This window comes from Myotis daubentonii, chromosome 18 (genome assembly GCF_963259705.1).
Source record: "Myotis daubentonii chromosome 18, mMyoDau2.1, whole genome shotgun sequence".
NCBI lineage: Eukaryota > Metazoa > Chordata > Mammalia > Chiroptera > Vespertilionidae > Myotis > Myotis daubentonii.
This window is the reverse complement of record NC_081857.1, coordinates 31,713,413-31,732,057: the sequence shown is the minus strand read 5'-3', so window position 1 is coordinate 31,732,057 and position 18,645 is coordinate 31,713,413. Positions and strand designations below refer to the sequence as shown.

At 42.5% G+C, this 18,645-nt stretch overlaps 1 protein-coding gene across 4 annotated transcripts; it reads left to right on the top strand.

The window, feature by feature from the left end:
- Positions 1-2,639: 2,639 nt before the first annotated feature.
- On the top strand, positions 2,640-17,139 carry THEM4 (thioesterase superfamily member 4). Of its 4 annotated transcripts, none has more exons than XR_009449932.1 (7): positions 2,640-2,822; positions 8,730-8,916; positions 9,461-9,635; positions 10,229-10,339; positions 12,663-12,787; positions 14,728-15,071; positions 15,192-17,139. XR_009449932.1 is itself a non-coding variant. In XM_059675435.1 (6 exons), the coding sequence occupies exons 1-6, from the start codon at positions 2,733-2,735 to the stop codon at positions 15,266-15,268; spliced, it is 765 nt and encodes a 254-aa protein (XP_059531418.1). In that variant the 5' UTR covers positions 2,645-2,732; the 3' UTR covers positions 15,269-17,139. The 4 variants fall into 4 exon arrangements, 1 of the variants encoding a protein (XP_059531418.1); XR_009449934.1 differs by having other exon boundaries at positions 2,667-3,042; XR_009449933.1 differs by having other exon boundaries at positions 2,667-3,046.
- Positions 17,140-18,645: the final 1,506 nt, after the last annotated feature.

Below are 18,645 nucleotides of genomic sequence, written 5' to 3'. Positions count from 1 at the left end.
GTGTTTGAATCCAATGGAATTGATGAAATAACCTAGAGAGAAAAAGTTGAGGGGGGAGGGGGGGAAGGGCCCAACCTCCTTCTAAATGTTTCCCATTCATTTGTTCATTCACGAAGCATTTTCTGAGTGTCTATGGTGTACCAGTTACCATGCTAGACACCAGGGATGCAGAGACATGGAGAAAGCTTATCGTCTCCTAAGGGATTCAGCACAAAAATATGTGCTTAATTACAAATGATGATAAGTGCTTTAAAGGAAAAATTCCAACTACCATGAAAGAAAATGGGACTGAGGACCAAATTCAGATGAAATAAAATATTGTATGTAAAGCAATTTAGCACAGAAGCAGACACATAGTAAACACTTTGGTCAAGGACAGTCCCACTATGAAAGTGACAATTCTGCTGAGACCAAAGGATTAGTAGGAGTTAGTCAGGTTGGGAGTCAGGGGGAGATGGGAAGGGCATTTGCCAGCTGAGGAACAACACACAAGAAGGCCCTGGGGCTGCTAAGAGCCTAGGGTATTCCAGGACCTGAAAAGGGACCTGTGTGGCTAGAGAGCACGACAGTTAAGAAATTACAACAGCCTCTGCCTGGCTCCCCAAGATAGAAATCTCCTTACCATATGTGATTAAAATGACCTGAAGACCCACACACAACACTAGATACTAAATCAAGATGGTAATGATACAAATGAATTGTACCTGCCTGAAAATGAGACTGAAGTCTACGGGTTCTCTTCCCAACCTCCGTTTTCAATCATCCTTCTCCTACTACACAAAGGAAAGGCAAATTCTTCATCCAGAATCTCACTTCAGGTTGCCAATACATTCTTCCTGAGGAAAAGTCCAATGACAACAAACCTGAGAGAGATTCACCAATCTCTTAATATTCACCAAGAAATATTAAATGGGGCAGCAACTTATCATCATCCAGGTTATGTATAAATGCAACTTAAAATGTATAAATTTAACTTAAAATTCAGAAGTAAAGTGGTTATCAGAGAGATACCTGTTAACATCATTATTTGAGTTTTAAAAAGACAGACTTTTTCTAATAGAAGCTCCAATTTGGCTGACTGTTTTTCCAGTGAGGATTAATTTCGACAATTAATTCATATGGTGAGCATTTTCCAAAACTTGAATGAGCTAAATCTGCAGCCCCAACATTTTGATGAAAATAAATTGAAAGTGCATATTCATTATACAAGTCACAAAAGATTATGAACCTTATAACTACTTAAGTTTATGAGGAAAATCTTAGATATCAACTTTAATAAGTATAGGAATATAAAATTTTTCAAAATTATTTTAAGGTTATGCTAGCAAAAAACAAAATGTGGAGACCACTAGCTTACATGAAAAACTTAAGAGTATCTGCTACCTAGATGGGGTGGGTGGGGTGTGGAACAAGGAGACATCAAGAGGAATCCCTAGATTTATAACCAGGAAATTTAAGTTTGAACGCCACTCAAAATTCTTATATGTTCATGGTTCATTAAGGCACATCAAAACCAAATGGGGAAAAAAATGATAAAAATAAAATTGTAAAAGCATCCAGAGGAAGAAGGCAGATCATGTATAAAGATAAGAGTGGCATCAGATTTATTACCAAAAATAATGCAAGTGATAATATAGTAGAGGAATATCTTTAAAATACTGAAAGAAATACTGTCAACACAGAATCCTATACTTGGCAATAATCTTTCAAAAGTGACAGCAAAAAAGTAATGACATATTCAAACACATGAAAGCTGAAAAGAATACATTACCACACTACAGACTACAAGAAGCCACAGAAAACTACACTGTAAGAAGGCTCAGGCAGAAAAAAAATGAGCCCAGATGAACCCTGGCTGGGTGGTTCAGCTGGTTGGAGCGTCATCCCATACATCTTAAGGTTTAAGTTCAGTTCTGAGTCAAGGCACAAGCCAGCTTCTGGGGAGACCTTCTTTGTAAAGGACATAGAAGGCCAGGTAACTTCTAACTTCGTGATTCCTACGGAAAGAGAAGGCCCTGGCAATAGTAAAAGCGGATATACACTCTTTTTCTCACAATAAGCAAAAGAGGAAGCAGAGGCCAGGTGCAGGTCAAGAATCTGTACAAGGTGTTAAGGGGTGGAGGGGAAGTTTGAACTCAGGTTTGTCTCCAAAGCCAGAGATAACACATCCTTCAGATGTTCCTACGATTTCGAGTTCTATTTGGAGAAGCCTGACTTCAGGACTTTTAGCTCCGCGGAAAGGTGTAAGGGGGTGTGTGTGGGAGGGCTGGGGCGTGGAGAGGTGGACAAGGGCATTTTAAGCATATACTCTGCACCCAGAAAGCTCTCGGGAAGCCAATACCAGGGTCTTGCCCATGGCCGCCTGCGAGGAAACACTTGATTCCTGCAATGCACTGTGTGTGCTCCTACCCGTCCCAGGGCCTTCAGTCTTCTGCCGGAGGGCCCCTCGCTGGGGAACAAAACCGCGCTGAGCTGGGCGGCGCGGGAGCCGGAGGAAAGACGGCGACTCCTGCACTCGCAGCGCGCAGGCGCCAGGGGTCGCTGTGCCGCAGCCGGGGGGCGGGCCAATCCCGCCCCTCCCTCCGCTCCCGCCCCAGCGCCCCTCGCGAGCACGTGGTCTTGGCGCCAGGCTCCGCCCCCCTGTCACGGCATTAAGGGGAGCAGCGGACGTGCCGCCGGGAGAGTCGGCGGTCGCCGCGGGCCAGGCTGAGTCCCCGCGCGCCCTCGGAGCCATGCTGGGGCGCTGCGCCGCGCGCGCGCTCGGGACCCTGCGTGGCCTGCGGGAAGGCGCGCTGCGGGCGAGGAGCCCAGGACCCTCGCGGGTGAGTTCCCGGGGCGGAGAAGTGGGCGCTGTGGCGAGATGGTCCGTCAAGAAGGCGCCTTGAGCGGTGCATGTGTTATCTCAGCCAACTGATGGCAGAATCCAAGCCCAGAGGCATCCGCGTTCGCGGCCGCAGGACCTTTCAGCCCCGAGGTTGAAACCAGGAGAGACCGCGTAGGAAGGTGACGCCGTTTTGAAAGCGTGCAGGACATTTGACTCTGGTGTGTAAGTGAAGGACTTCCCCTGCCACTAATGTTAATAAGGGAAGGTTACGTTATTCAAACAAGGTCACAGCGCAAACACGTGGCAGGGTTGCATCGGAGGCTGGCTCTTACCGTTACACCCTGCTGCGCTCTCTCCCCCGGGTTTAACCCTAATTTCCTCTGCTTGGCAGATAACCAGACCCTCTCTAAGCCAGTTTCCTCATAGGAGTTAAAGGAGATAATGCAAGCAAAGTGTTTCACACGGGGCCTGGCGTTAATAATAAATAGATTATTGCCTTCTATCACTGTTCTTATACCACCAAGTTTTATTTCATTGGTGTAGTCAATATTCGCTTAATTTGGAAGAAATGTCAAATTTCAAAATTAAAAAAATACATGTACTGCCCGGCCTGTGTGGCTCAATGGTTGAATGTTGACCTATGAACCAGGAGGTCACAGTTCAATTCCTGGTCAGAGCACATGCCTGGGTTGCTGGCCCCATCCCCAGTGTGGGGCATGCAGGAAGCAGCCGATCAATGATTTTCTCTCATTGATGTTTCTATCTCCTTCCTTCCTCTCTGAAATCAATAAAAAGTATATATATATATATATATATATATATATATATATATATATATATATATTGCCTAAAATGTACTATGTGCTATAATGAAGTACTATATCGAGGAGGGAACAGCTCTGTATTGAGCAAGAACTGGAAGCTACTGTAGCTTTCTTTTAAAGAATGATAAAGTGCAGATTGTTAATCCTGTACCATCTTACACTTTAGAAAAGAAAATGTCCTGGGCTGATTTCACAACAAAGATAAATCCTTTTCCTTAATTTAGTGGTTCTCAACCTTCCTAATGCCACGACCCTTTAATACAGTTCCTCATGTTGTGGTGGCCCCCAATTTCATTGTTACAAATTGAACATAATTAAAGCATAGTGATTAATCACAAAAACAATATGTAATTGTATATGTGTTTTCCGATGGTCTTAGGCGACCCCTGTGAAAGGGTCGTGACCCACAGGTTGAGAACCGCCGCCTTAATTATATATTGGTGCCTTGTAATCTGTGTTGAAAATATTAAACAGTATTTACAGGCTTTTTTTTTTTTTTTTTAATCCTCACCTGAGGATATTTTTCCATTGCTTTTCAGAATGGCAGAGAAAGGGAAAGACAGAGAAAAATATCAGTGTGAGAGAAACACATCGATCGGTTGCCTCCTGCACTCGCCCTGACCAGGGCCCGGGCCGGAGAGAAGCCTGCAACCAAGATACATGCCCTTGGCCTGAATCGAACCTGGGACCCTTCGGGTCTGCAAGCCGATGCTCTATCCACTGAGCCAAACCGGCTAGGGCTACAGGCTTTATAAGTCATGCTTCTTTCTGGCCAGTAACTTAATCTTAAAAGAAGACACATTTTTTAAAGTAATAATTTTACTCAGCAAGTCGCACTTGAAAATATATAACCAAAGGTCAAACGAAACTTTTCCTCTATTCCAGGCAACAAAAGTTAATGATGATCCCTAACATTCATCCCTCATATGTAGTCTGTGCTCTGAATTTACAAGTGCCTTTACTTCAAGTACTGTATGTCTTAGTTCTCTCTTCTTTGAACTGAAACTTTTATTATTTTTACTTCTCACAACATCTGGGATCCTAAACTCAGCATGCCCCAAACTAAAATTAATAGTTTCATTCCCACTCTTTGCCTCCTGACACACACAGGAACACCAACAAAACCTCCTCTTTCTTTTCTCTCTACCTACTGCAATCTTCAAAGTCACAACTCTGGAATCATCCAAGACTCTTTACTTTCTCCAACCCCTCTCTCCCTTGGTCCCAGTATCCTAAATATCTCTTAAACCTTTTTTCATTCCTCTCTACCTAGTTTAGCTTCTAACCATTATCTTACCTGGACCTTTTCAACAGTCTTAACTAGTCCCCCTACCATTACTTCTCACCTTGCAATTCATCTGTTACACCAGAGGGAGTTTTCTAAAACCTAAATTTGTTACAGAACCCAAGTTCATGTGCCTGTTTCAAAAAGCCAAAACTAAAAATGTCGGAGTTTGGAGTAAGGAAAGGTTTATTGATCAAGAAAGCACCAACTGAGAAGATAAGAGACTTAATGGTGCCTCACATCCATCTTGCTCATTGAATTAGCTTAAGGGTTTTGTCAACCAATGGTTGGCATGGCACCAATTCAAAGCCAACAGGAATTCCTGAGCTGGGAAACGATTGTGTGAAACAGCTCAATTGTGATAGAGCACAGCTGTGAGGCAGCCCTGGGGCCAGGCCCCCCTCTGGCTGGATAGCTCTACTCTGCTCCTGTCTGGTCTGCTCCACTCTGTTCCAGGGACACATCTTTGCTGTTTCAGCTCAACCAGGAACAGCAGTCTTGGGTGGAAAGGGAAAGTGGGCTCCCAGAGCCAGAGGGGATCTAACATGTATAGACAGAAATCCCTGCAGGATGGTTCTCGTACAAATGAGGACTCCAAATCCTTGAAGTTTGATTGATCCAAAAGGCACTGTCCTGACTGGTCAGAATGGAGCCACTTTGATGGGTCAGTGAAGATGTTGATGGGAATATAGCTATATGGCTCCTACTGGATGGGGAAAGCCTCAGTCCTATGGGTTGAAATAGGATTCCAGGAACTCCTTTATAAGGGCTGGTTCAGATGGCAGAAGACAGTGCAGGCAGTTCAGTGCAAGCACGCTCTCACCTCCACCTGCACCACCCCACACTTTAGGAGGAAAGAGGGGAAGCTAATGGCCTGCTACTCAGAAAAGCCAAGGACTCAGAAGTCTTCTGGACTTGACTGGGCTCTGACATAAGGGAATGCATGACTGTGCACCTGTCTAGATAGAATCAGTGATCTCAAGACCATCTTGCATATGAATGAACAAGAACCAATCAATTACTTCTTAAGACCACTTTGAAATCTTACTAAAAGCAGTTCATTTTCCTGTGTCATTTCTACCTTCCTCTCCCATACTATGTAGCTAGGAAGCCCAACCTTTGACCTCTGTTATTCAAAATACATACATGTGATTGATTCTACCTGCTTCATTTTTGCAAGTCCAATAAAGCTGACTCAAACGACGTTTTTAAATCATAGCAGACTTTTTTCTCTTTTTCTGGCACCAATCCAATCAGGTAATCTATTCTCCCCTCCCCCCCCCCCCCCAATACTCCTAGGATACTTGGCCTGTGTTACCACACCTTTGGTAAAATTTCTAAAATCAAAGCTGCTAATAGAATATTTCTTTATATCAATGAGACTCTTTGAAGAGATGTGTCATATAATTTTTTTTCTTAGCCTTCAGAGAAGGAAAGCAGTGGGAGTCTTATTCAAACTGCTTATAGGTAAAACAAGTAATTCTTTCCATATAACCTCAAGCATACATCTTTACACCATTGGCCATAGACTGGCCCCAAGTCCCATAGCCAAGCCTTTGCCTCTCAGTCTTGCTTGTCTTCTAGAAAAGAGATCCCTCTCTTCTGTCCCAAATCACCTCCACTGGAAACCATGAGCTTACGTGCTTGTCTTCCTTAGTGAGTGTGGTACCACCTATCTGATGGGAATCTTGCTGTTCAGGGAACTGCTGGGGTGCCCATTCCCATTTCCGATCATGAGTTCCCCTCTGGCTGGGAGTGCTTCAGAGGTGTATTCATTGGGTGGAAACCGGGCAGAAGTTGCTGGGGAGAAGCTTATATGTGGTTACTAGATGTTGAAACCCAAGGGAGCAAAGAAGCTGTACTTAGAAAACTGTGCCACCCAAGTCCACGGTGGACTCCCAGCCTAGAGCAAGGCTACTTGGACAGGACAGGCAATTTTCTACCATTAACCCATTTGTTATATTTCTTAATTTATATAAGCCCTTCATTTCTTTAAGTCAAATAAGCAGAGCTCTTTTTATCCAGTTCTGAAGAATGCATTCCAGGGGGCTGCATTTGGGTATCGAGTTTGAGTTTTTCCCATAGCCGACACACACATTTACATATAAGACAAAAGGCAAATGAAAATATACCCACAAAGAAGAAAATTCAGCTCCTGCAGGACAGCCAGACCAGAGAGTCTCACCAGAGGATGCGTCTGATTGCCCAGCAGACATTCCTCAATCCCAGAGTTAGACAACCCAACCAGAGACTGTCACCTAAAGGTGTCTTGGATTGCTAGCAGGCGTTTCTCAACCCGCCAACCAGTGGACCACTGGTGGTCCATGAGGTTGGTGACCGCTGCTCTAGACTCTAGAGCAGGGGTGGGCAAACTTTTTGACTCAAGGGCCACAATGGGTTCTTAAACTGGACCGGAGGGCCGGAACAAAAGCATGGATGGAGCGTTTGTGTGAACTAATATAAATTCAAAGTAAACATCATTACATAAAAGGGTACGGTCTTTTTTTTTTTAGTTTTATTCATTTCAAACGGGCCGGATCCGGCCCGTGGGCCGTAGTTTGCCCACGGCTGCTCTAGAGGTAAACAGCCAGACCAGGGATCATCACCTGAGGATGGTTTAGATTGTCCCACGGGTGTTTCTCAACCTTCGAGAATTAAACATACGCTGTGCCCTGAATCTAACGTCCTGGAGGCTGTTCCTGCTTAACCAACCACAAGCTCAGTGCACACCAGGACTGAAATGACCTTTCCTACAACCCTATGCCCCAAATAGAAATACTAATTAAAGCAACCACAGGGGCTGACCTACCCACCTCCCTGTGGAAGCACTGAATGAAACAAGTTCAGTAGGCCATTTCACTTCACTGTCAAGGCAGGCCAGGCAGCCATTCCAGTGGTCAGCACCCAGTTGGAGTACCTATAAAATAGATCCTCCATCCAGTTGAGACGCAGGTGAATAAACCTTAGACAAGCTGCCACTGCCAACTGCTTCACCAGTGTCTATACCAGGCCAAGAGGGAGTTCTTTTAAGAGAGTCCCATCTGGTCTGGCTGGTATGGCTCAGTGGTTGCGTGTCGACCTGTGAACCAGGAGGTCATGGTTCAATTCCTGGTCTCCTGACTGGGTTTCTTAGGGCTTGATCCCCAGTAGGGGCGTGCAGCAGGCAGCTGATCGATGATTCTCTCTCATCATTGATGTTTCTATCTCCCTCTCCCTTCTCTGAAATCAATAAAAATATATTTGCAAAAGTATCAGTAATGACTGTAAGTGACAAAAAGAACTGCAAAAGGCATGGTTATAGATCTGATTATATGCAATTGATAAAGAAATTTGCTCTTCTCTGTAACATAATATTTTAAGATACCAAATAGAACCCCCAATCTGAGATGAATACCTCTTCCCTGTGCTCTGGCTTCCTGTGCATACCCCACTGGTAGCACTTCTTAGATGGAAAAAAACTGTCTATCTTTCATTTATTTTTATTTCCAGTACCTGGCTCACCTGTGCTTGATTAAAGTTTGAAAAAAAGGGGGCGGGGCAGGGGGGGGGGACCCACAGACCTGGGCTTGATGCTGCCTCTTCCAGTAGCTAGTTGGGTGACATTGAGCAAATCATTTACTTTATCACAATCCCCATTTTTCCCAGGGAGGTTGGATCAGATTATCCTTGAAATTTGCTTCCATTCTGAAATGAATGCTTCTGTGAAGAGGAAAAGCAGCAAAATAGTCTTAAAAATAGGCAAATGTGTTATGACATAGAATGCACCTCCCATTACTCTTCCTTCTCTTCTCTTCAGAGGTTGCTTTCTTCTGAGAAGGTCTCTGAGAAGGACCATTCTCTCCCCAAACCCTGCTGGAGCAAGGACATGCGGCTCCTCTTTGACCAGTTCATGAAGAAATGTGAAGATGGCTCCTGGCTACACTTGCCTTCATATGAGGATATAGCAACTCAACGGAGTCAAGACTTCTCAACCTTTATTCAGGGTAGGAACAGCAATTCACCCATAAAGAATATTTAAATATTGTCCTGGCTGGTGTTGCTCCGTTGCTTAAGCATCCTCCCATGCACCAAAAGGTCATCGGTTTGATTCCTGGGCTGTGCAGGAGGCAGCTGATGAACGTTTTTCTCTCACATAAATATTTCTCAATATATATCTCCCCCCCCCGCCCCGCCTCTCTTTTCCTCCCTCTCTAAAATCAATAAAAACGTATTTTCAAAAAGAATATTTAAATATCAAATATAAAACTAAGAAGAGATTGAAGCACGAGTTACCACTTGAAAAGGGGAGGAGTGTAATGCAGGGGTTTCTATAGTCTCCAGTTTTATAGACCAGAAACCTCAATGAATTTTGCCGTTTGTGGGGAGGCATAAAGCCTTTTGCCAAGAATAAGACTGCCTCCCACTGGCATCCTCCTCACCATTAGCAGGAGTGAACAAAAGACCCCAGAGAGCCTCCACCCCCCCACAGCCCCAGCACTTCTCTGGGATGGCATCTTTCTCATACGTGTTTCTCATGTGCCCTTCCAGCTTATTTCCCCACAGCCTCCGAGCGGATAAACAAAGAAAAGCTGTCACAGGGCCAGCTCTTCACCAGAAGCTTTGAGGACGGCCTGGGCTTTGAGTATGTGATGTTCTATAATGACGCTGAGAAAAGGATAGTTTGTGTGTTTCAAGGAGGCCCCCACCTGCAGGGAATGCCTGGGTAAGAGTGCCGGCCTGGAAACGGGGGTCTAAAGGGGTGTGATTCACACACATTGCCCCTGTGTGTTCAGGGACTAGACTGAAGGCATTAAAACAGTGATGTAGAGACATTCGTTGACATGGAAAGATGTTTGTAATAAGTCACAAAAGCATAGGAGACATAAGGCAACAGTATGATTTGAGAGAGTATCATTGGCATGTTAACAGTGGCTTTGTCGCTAGAGGGCCTCATAACTTTTTATTTATTTTTCATTTTCTTTTGTTTACCTACATTTCCTAAATTTTTACACGATGATGTGTAGCGTTAGTTAAATGCAAACAGCAATTTTCTAAATTATATTTTAACGTTTTGCTTGCTTGTGATCTGATTACCTGGTGTATTATAAGTACTACACCATTATGGTATGAACACAGGAAAGTTGGGGACATGGATATTTGACATTCAGTACACTGAGCATGGACAAAGTGGACCTTTCTTAAGCAAATTATGTGGAGATGCTTGGATAATCTCCCCCCCTCCAACCCCCCCGGCTAAGGGACTCTCTCTTTTCAGACTTTTTTGAAACACTTCTCTTTTCCTCTTATTATAACTAGATTTTTTCACGGAGGTGCCATTGCAACCATGATTGATGCTACTGTTGGTATGAATGCGATTGTATCTGGGGGAATTGTCATGACTGCCAATCTCAACATCAATTTTAAAAGGTAAATTCATGGGTATTCTCTACTACTTAGGTGTCATAGGTCAGGTTTACCAGCAACAGAGCCTGAGATAAAGATGTATGTGCAAATAATTATGAAGGCGTTGCTCCCAGAAGCAAGCTAGCAAGGCAGTGGGAGACGCAGGATAGGGAAGGGGAAGAAGCCAACCGAGGTTGAGCTCACGGTCCCAAAAAGGGGAGCAGCTGCCTGATCACACATGGAACTTTGGAGTGAAACATGTGCCTCAGAATTGGCCCTACCTCAGGCAAGGGAACTGGAGACTTCACATCTCACACATCAATCACAGGCTAAGTCATAGGGAAATCCTACCCTCGGGACCATAAATTCCCAGGCATGTCTCATTGTGAGCAGTAAATTAATCAATCCATGTAAACTCCTAGGAGAGTATCTGGCCACATAACAAGTACTCAGTAAATGTTAGCGGCCTATTATTATTATTATTATTATTATTATTATCATCATTAACATTGCTGTTATCATTACTTTTACTTCTAGCAACAAGGCACATCTGTGCCAGGGCAAGGAATAGCTACAAAGATCCCTGATTCCTATCCATGGAGAATAGTGCTAAAGATCAGAAAAATATTAGACTGTTCCACCTGTGCCATGTTGAGCGGGATGACCTCACTGCTATAGATCGCTTTGGGTACTGTGGACCTCTTCAAATTATGAAGTCTTTCAACCCATAAACATGGGATATCTTTCCATTTATTTGTATTTTTAATTTCTTTCAGCATTGTTTTGCAATTTTCAGTGTACAAGTTTTTGGCCTCCTTGGTTAAGTTGATTCCTAAGTATGTTAGTTTTGATGCTATTATAAATGAAATCGATTTTTTAAATTCCCTTTTCAGATTGTTCATTGTTAGTGTATAGAAATGCAGCTGATTTTTTTGTTTTGATTTTATATCCTGCAATTGTGCTGAATTCATTTATTAGTTCTAACAGTTTTTTGTGGAATCTTTGGGGTTTTCTACATACTAGATCATGTCATCTGTGAACTGAGATAATGTACTTCTTCCTTTTCAGTTTGGATGCCTTTTTTCCTTGCCTAAGTGCTCTGGCTGGGACTTACAGTACAATGTTGAATAGAAATAGCAAAAGTGGGCATACTTATCTTTTTCCTCATCTTAGAGGAAAAGCATTCAGTGTTTCACCATTGAGTGTGGTGATGTTAGCTGTGGGCTTTTCATATATAGCCTTTAGTATGTTAATTTAATTCCTCATGCTTAGCACATTAAGATAAACTTATTAAGATAAATAGACAAAGCAGCTAATGATTAGTGGTGGCTAGCAGCTGCAAGATCAATATCTCAGCATTTCTGTAACCCATCCATGGCATATTGGTTGGGAAGCTCTGGATTAGGCTTTTTCATGCAACATGGCAGACAAGAAATTTCAAAGGACATTTCCCTTTCCTAACAATTAGATCCTGTGTCAAATTCACAAGGAAACAAACCACCATAAGTGAGAATCAGCACAAAACAATGAGTAACATATTTAGATCCTCAGGGACTTAAGGTATGATAATCAGATACACAATCTAACAGAACTGTGTATGAGGTATTTAAAGAAATGAAAGATGAAATCACAAAAAGAGAACGCAACAAGAAATTATAAAATTATTAAGCAGATTTGCCACAGAAAGTAAAATTTTTAGAAATGAAAATGTAATTGTTTAAAAACAAGCACCCCCTCAGTTGATAGGTTAAAGGGCTATTTAAACACATCTGAAAGTGAACAGAAATATAGAACTGAAGAAATTACCCTGAATCCAGCACAAAGAAAAAAAAGAGATGGAAAATATAAAATAGAGGTTAAGCTATAGAGGACAGATGAAAATGTATAATGTGATCTATTCAGAGTCCTTGAAGAAGAGAGGAGAGAATGGAAGGGATCCAGTATTTGGAGAGAGAATGGATGAACATAGTCTCAAACTAAAGAAAATCATGAGCCCACAGACACAGAAAGCACAACATGTATCAAGCAAAACGAATAAAAATAAATTCATATCTAGATATATTACAGAGAAATTAAAGAAGATGAAGGCAAAGAAATCTTTAAAAATAAGAGATACACGGGTATCCATAATAGAGCAGTCTTGCTTCTTAGAAGCAAGAGGGCACCATTGCACTGGCAGTAAGCTCATCGGTAGCAATAGCGGAAGTCAGAAGACCAGCCTCTTTAAGGAATGTTTATCTAGGATGGTCACACCACTGACATCAGGTGTCATACACTTGATCATCTCTGAATGTCACAAAAATCTGATAAAAACGGATTTTTTCCCCTTTTTTTCTTTTTTCTACAGACCTATCCCCCTTTGTTCTATTGTTTTGATAAATAGCCAACTTGATAAAATTGAAGGAAGGAAACTGCTTGTGTCCTGTAATGTTCAGAGCGTTGATGAGAAGATCCTATACACAGAGGCAACAAGTAAGGAGCTGCCACTCCCTTTTTTTGGTTTAGTTTGGTTTGGTTTGGGTACTTTTCCTTTGGGGGGTTTGTTTGAGTGAGGGTTTTTTTTCTGGGTCTATTTTTGTTTTTTTGTTGATTGTTGGTTTTGTTTTGTTTTTTTGCTTTGGTTTTATAAGCCATACATGCCCAGAAAATTTTAATTTCCTATCATTCAAAGAATAAGTTAAAGGTATTCCATACACATGCGAGGAGGGAGCTATTTGCCAACATTTATCAAAATTACAGCATCATATATATATACCCTTTGACCCATTTCCAGGACTTAATCCCACAAGTGTACTAACTTGTGCAAAATTACAATGTATGCGGTTGCTCTGGGGTTCCAGTAATTGTGTGGTTTATGCAGCGTTATTTGGGATAGCACAAGATTTGGCAAAACACAGATATCCATAGATAGGGACTGAGTAAAAAGATAACAGGTCATCCATAAACTGTATTGTGTGTGCCATAAAAAGGTACTGTGGGCCCTGGCTGGGTGGCTCAGTTGGATGGAGTGTCCTCCCAAGCACCAGAAGGTTTTCTTATTTTACATGAGAAAAGAAATCGCAACATATTACTAGTGTCTTGGAGATGCAGGTCTCTTCCTTCTGGGATCTCTATAGCAGTCTGTTAGAAATGCTCCCCAACCGCATCCTGGGCACAGCGCAACTCCCCGCTCCCACCTTTGCAGGTGGGGGACCCTTGAAGCCTCACTTTTACTCACTTCAGATTTAGACAAATTAATTTAGATATCCGATGCTTTTTATTTGTTTATATTTTTTCTTGTAAGGAATCCCAGATGCAGAGGTTTGGAAATACATATTTCTACTTTAGGATACACAGTCATCATTGGTACATGAATGATCATCTCATTTATTCATTCACTAATGTATCTGTTTTTTAATTGAATAATAAACACCCTGGAACCTACCATCAAACAAGAACCAGAATCTTAATAGTTTATCCCTACCCAATTACTTTTCCTCATCTCATTCTCCTGCATTTCCTCCAGAAGTAACTCTGGTCTAGAATTTTGGGGGTTTTATTCCTTTGTACCTTATTATTTTTTAAAAATCAAGAATATAGGTGTACCTAAGGAAGATATTGTTTAGTGTTTGCTTTTGAACTTGGTAGGAAAATTTTGTGCTGCATGTGCTTGTTTGGGATTTAATTTTTTGTCACTCAGCTTCATGGTCCTGAGGTTCACCCATGATGCTGGCTATGTAGTTTGCCCATTTTTACTGCTGTACAGTACCCCACTGTGTCACAATGGATTTATTGCCTCTTCTGATGGTGGGCCTCTGACTATTATGAATGGGGCTGCTACAAACATTCTTGGTCATGTCTGCTGGTGGTGTGCATGAGCCGGCTCTTGGCATGAACTGAGGAGTAGTATTTCTGGGTTGTAGAGTATGAGAGTGTTCAGTTCTACAGGGGAATGTCAGATTGTTTTCTAAAGTGGTGCCAGTTTACACACCCACCAGCAATATATGAGATTCTGTTGATCCCCATCTTCTCTAGCAGTTGGTAAAATCAGACTTCTGGATTTTTGCCAATCAAATGGTTATAAAATTGTATCTTAGTGTGATTTTGATTTGTATTTCTTTGATCACATACGGAGTTGAGCATCTCTTCATATATTTGTTCACCATATTTGTTTCCCATTCTGTGGCATTCCTATTTGTTCAGCCTCTTTTATTGTGGTTTTTTTTTCTCATTTTTTCTGGTTTATGTTTATTATGTTATACTAAACTAATCTTTTTATTGAATACATAAACTGCATATATTTCCTTTTAGTATGTAAGTTGTCTTATTTTCTTTAAGGAGTATTTCTTCTGAACAAGAGTTTTTCATGTTAATATAGTCACATTTATTAACTTTTTTCCTTGATGGTTAATGCTTTTTGTGTCTTGTTTAAGAAATTCATTTACCCCCTAAGCATCAGCTATTTGCAGGAATGATGGATGAAAGAAGCAGGAGGAAGACCATGAATAATTTGAATCCGTAATCAATTTAAAAACTCCATTCCAGGCTGTGGTTTATACTTCCTATCTTATGAAATCTTTCAGTATCCTAAAGGTACCAGATGGCCTGGTTGTAATAGTACTTCCTTTCACTTCCCTGACTCTCTCTAATGAAAGTGGTAATGAACCATGAAATGACCAAGTGGTAGAGGATCTGGTTACCTAGGGAAGATAATACAGTATTGATATCATCAAAAGTTGATTCATAATTTTGCTGAAAAGTGAGAGATAGACTGAAGGTACAAATATGAATCTAAATGCCTTTCTTTGAATACATATTTCTACTTAGAGAAGTCTCATGAGGTTGAAGTCAGTTGACTTATAATCATCTTCTGGTTTTTTGTTGTTTGTTCATTTAGGCTTATTTATAAAGCTGAATCCTGAAAAAGAGTTTCACATAAAAGAGCTTGTGTTGAATTCTGCTCCACCTGCTTAAGGCTCTCTGTCCTTCACAAGAGGCTGTGTTCCCCAGTCCTGCTCTGCTCGCCCACTGTGAGCCCATATACGGTGAAGCCTGCTGACACTGCCTTTATGAACAGTCTTCTGAGTGCAACTCCAGGAGCTCCGTTTCCACCTTCTACATTTCCTAACACAGAAGCACTTCCTATGAGAGTATCAGCAATGTTAGAATTGCTGTGTCCTTAGAATAAGTGGCTTTCCTGCAATTTGAACGGACTCCTTAAGGTGATATCTGTAAACTTGAAAATTCCAGAAAACCAAATGAAGGAGCAAATATGTGCATGCATATTTGCATGTGTGTCTAATGTGTGCATTCATGATGTGTAAATTCCAAAGCTAATTTTGTTGTATCTAAAATCTTTTTGAGCCTGGCCGGCGTGGTTGAGTGTCAACCTATGAACCAGGAGTCATAGTTCGAATCCCAATCAGGGAACATGTCCGGGTTGCAGGTTTGATCCCCAGTGTGGGGCATTCAGGAGGCAGCCGATCAATGATTCTCTCTTATCATTGATGTTTCTATTTCCCTCTCCCTTCCTCTCTGAAATCAATAAAAATATATTTAAAAAATAAAAATAAAATCTTTTTTTACTATAGTAGGAAACACAACTAGCTCCTATAGGAATAGATTCCTCAGTGCGGTTCTCTTGGATTCTAGGGATAACACCACTGTGCCATCTTTAACATAGGCAGTGCAGTTGTGTCTTTCCAACAGCATAGTTTCTCATCACTGGAAGGGACCTGGTTTTGTTTCCTGTGTGTCTTAATCTGTTCAGCTGCTATAACAAAATACCACAGACTGGGGAACTTATAAAGAACAGAAATTTAATGCTCATGGTTCTGGAGGCTGGAAAGTCCAAGATCAACGCATCAGCATGGCCACCTTCTGTTGGGGGCTTGCTTCCAGGTTCATAGCTGGCACCTTCTCACTGTGTCCTCACATGGAGGAAGGGGTGGGGCTGGGATCTCTCTGGATCCTCTTTTATAAGGGCACTAATCCCATTCATGAAAGCTCCATCCTCATTAGTTAAGAATCTCCCAAAGGCCCCACCTATTAGCACCATCACATTGGACATTAGGGTTTCAACATGAGAATTTGGGGGCAACACAAACATTCAGACCATAGCATTAGGGCTGCCATAACAAAGTACCACTAACTGGATGCTTCAAACAACAGAAACTCATGGTCTCACAATTGTGGAGACCAGAAGTCCAAAACCAAGGCGTCATCGAGGCCATGCTCTGAAGGCACCAGGGAAGGAGCTATTCTGAGCCTCTCTTCCAACTGCTGGTAGCCTCAGGCCTCCCTTGGCTTGTAGACACAGCGTGCCTCATTTTATGGTGTTTCACGCTATTGCGCTTTACAGATACGTTTTTACTCACTGAAGGTTTATGACAATCCTGTCTCGAGCAATTCTCATAGGCACCATTTTTCCAACAGCATTTACTCAGCATTAGTCTCTGTGTCACTTTTTTTTTTTTTAATCCTCACCTGAGAATATTTTTTCCCATTGATTGTTTTAGAGAGAATGGAGGGGAGGAAGGAGAGGAGAGAGAGAGAGAGAAACATTGCTGTGAAAGAGACACATCAATCCGTTGCCTCCTGCACACGCCCCAACTGGGGCCAGGGATTGCACCCGCAACCCTTTGTTCCAAGGGCCGACACTCTAACCACTGAGCAAAACTTGCCAGGGCTCTGTGTCACATTTTGATAATTCCCACACCATTTCAAAATTTTCCTTGTTATATTTTATAGCAATCTTTGTGTTACTATTGTAATTGCTTTAGGGTGCTGTGAACTCTGGCTATAGAACATGGTGAACCTAATAAATGTGTGTTCTGACTGCTCCACTGACTGGCCATTCCCCCATCTGTCTCCCTCTCCTCAGGCCTCCCTATTCCATGAGACAGCAATATCAAAATTATGCCAATTAATAACCCTACAATGGCCTTGAAGTGTTCAAATGAAAGGGAGAGTCATGTCTCTTTAAATCAAAAGGTAGAAATTATTGAGGTTACTGAGGAAAGCATGTTGAAAGCCAAGATACACTGAAAGCCTGTACCAAACAGCCATGTTGTGAAATCAGAGGAAGTTTTTGAAGGAAATTAAAAGTGCTGCTCCAGTGAACACACGAATGATGAGAAAGCAAAACAGCCTTATCGCTGATGTGGAGAAAGATGTAGTGGTCTGGGCAGAAGATCAGACTGAGAGGGTTGTGTGGGCCCACACTAGGTGTCTACTCCTTTGCAGACCCTAGTAACCAGGTGGTGAGGGCTGTTCCCTCCCACTGTGTTCCAGGTGCCCACCCACACCTGCCAAGGTGCCTGCAGGCCAAGCCTTCAGCCGCAACATTCCCTTAGTCAAAACCTAATAAAAAATAAAATAAAATAAAAAAAGTAATCCAGAACAAGGCCCTCTGCAACAAGAGTCCCTAGAGCGTAAGAGCAACCAAGAAAGTGAGTTCCTTTGTTTAGGGCAGCGGTTCTCAACCTGTGAGTCGCCACCCTTTGGGGGTCGAACGACCCTTTCACAGGGGTCGCCTAAGACCATCGGAAAACATATAATTACATATTGTTTTTGTGATTAATCACTATGCTTTAATTATGTTCAATTTGTAACAATGAAATTGGGGGTCACCACAACATGAGGAACTGTATTAAAGGGTTGCAGCATTAGGAAGGTTGAGAACCACTGGTTTAGGGGATTAAATGGTCCAAATTTCACACCCTTGCAGTGGCCGTACCCATTCTGGCCAATGACCTATTCCCAGCTGTGACTGACAGACAAGGACCTTCCTGGGGTCACCCCAACATTACTGGGCATGCGTCTGTTCTCCCTGTCTGTCCCTTCTCCCAGTGATCTGCAGGGAATAGATCGGTGGCTCCCTGGGGAGTGGAAAGCTTTAGCTTCCTGGTGAAGCTGTCCAAATGACATGTCTATGATAATTGACCTTCCCTTTGCTCCTTTCCTGTTATTAATAACTAGGTTAATTACAATAGTATCACATTGTTTCTGAGTATGTATATCCACACCAGGGTATGACTGTGGAGTGTGTCTGTGAGTATGTGATTGTGTGTGAATGCATATATGAGTGTGTGTGGCCATGCATAATATATTTGTGAGTGTATGCATTGCACACACCCGTATGTGCACCTGTGCATGCATTATAAGAGGCAGGTAACTCTGGAGCTGCACCTGCCAGAGGTGGGGAGCAGGGAAGCAAGTCACTGGCGTCCTCAGTGTCCGGGAGCCAGGCCAGCTCAGCCTAACAGAAGGCACCGGGAGGGAGCAAGACTTTCTCTGCACCAAGGAACTCTACGCCCCCCGCCAGTGGGTTCTTCCTCTGTCCTCATGGA

What these genes read in the sequence shown, in the direction of transcription:
- THEM4 (XM_059675435.1), top strand. Translation starts at nt 2,733, where the DNA reads ATGCTGGGGCGCTGCGCCGCGCGCGCGCTCGGGACCCTGCGTGGCCTG. An exon ending in GGAGCCCAGGACCCTCGCGG is followed by an intron (nt 2,823 to 8,729) that starts GTGAGTTCCCGG and finishes TCTTCTCTTCAG; the next exon opens with AGGTTGCTTTCTTCTGAGAA. An exon ending in CACCTGCAGGGAATGCCTGG is followed by an intron (nt 9,636 to 10,228) that starts GTAAGAGTGCCG and finishes TATTATAACTAG; the next exon opens with ATTTTTTCACGGAGGTGCCA.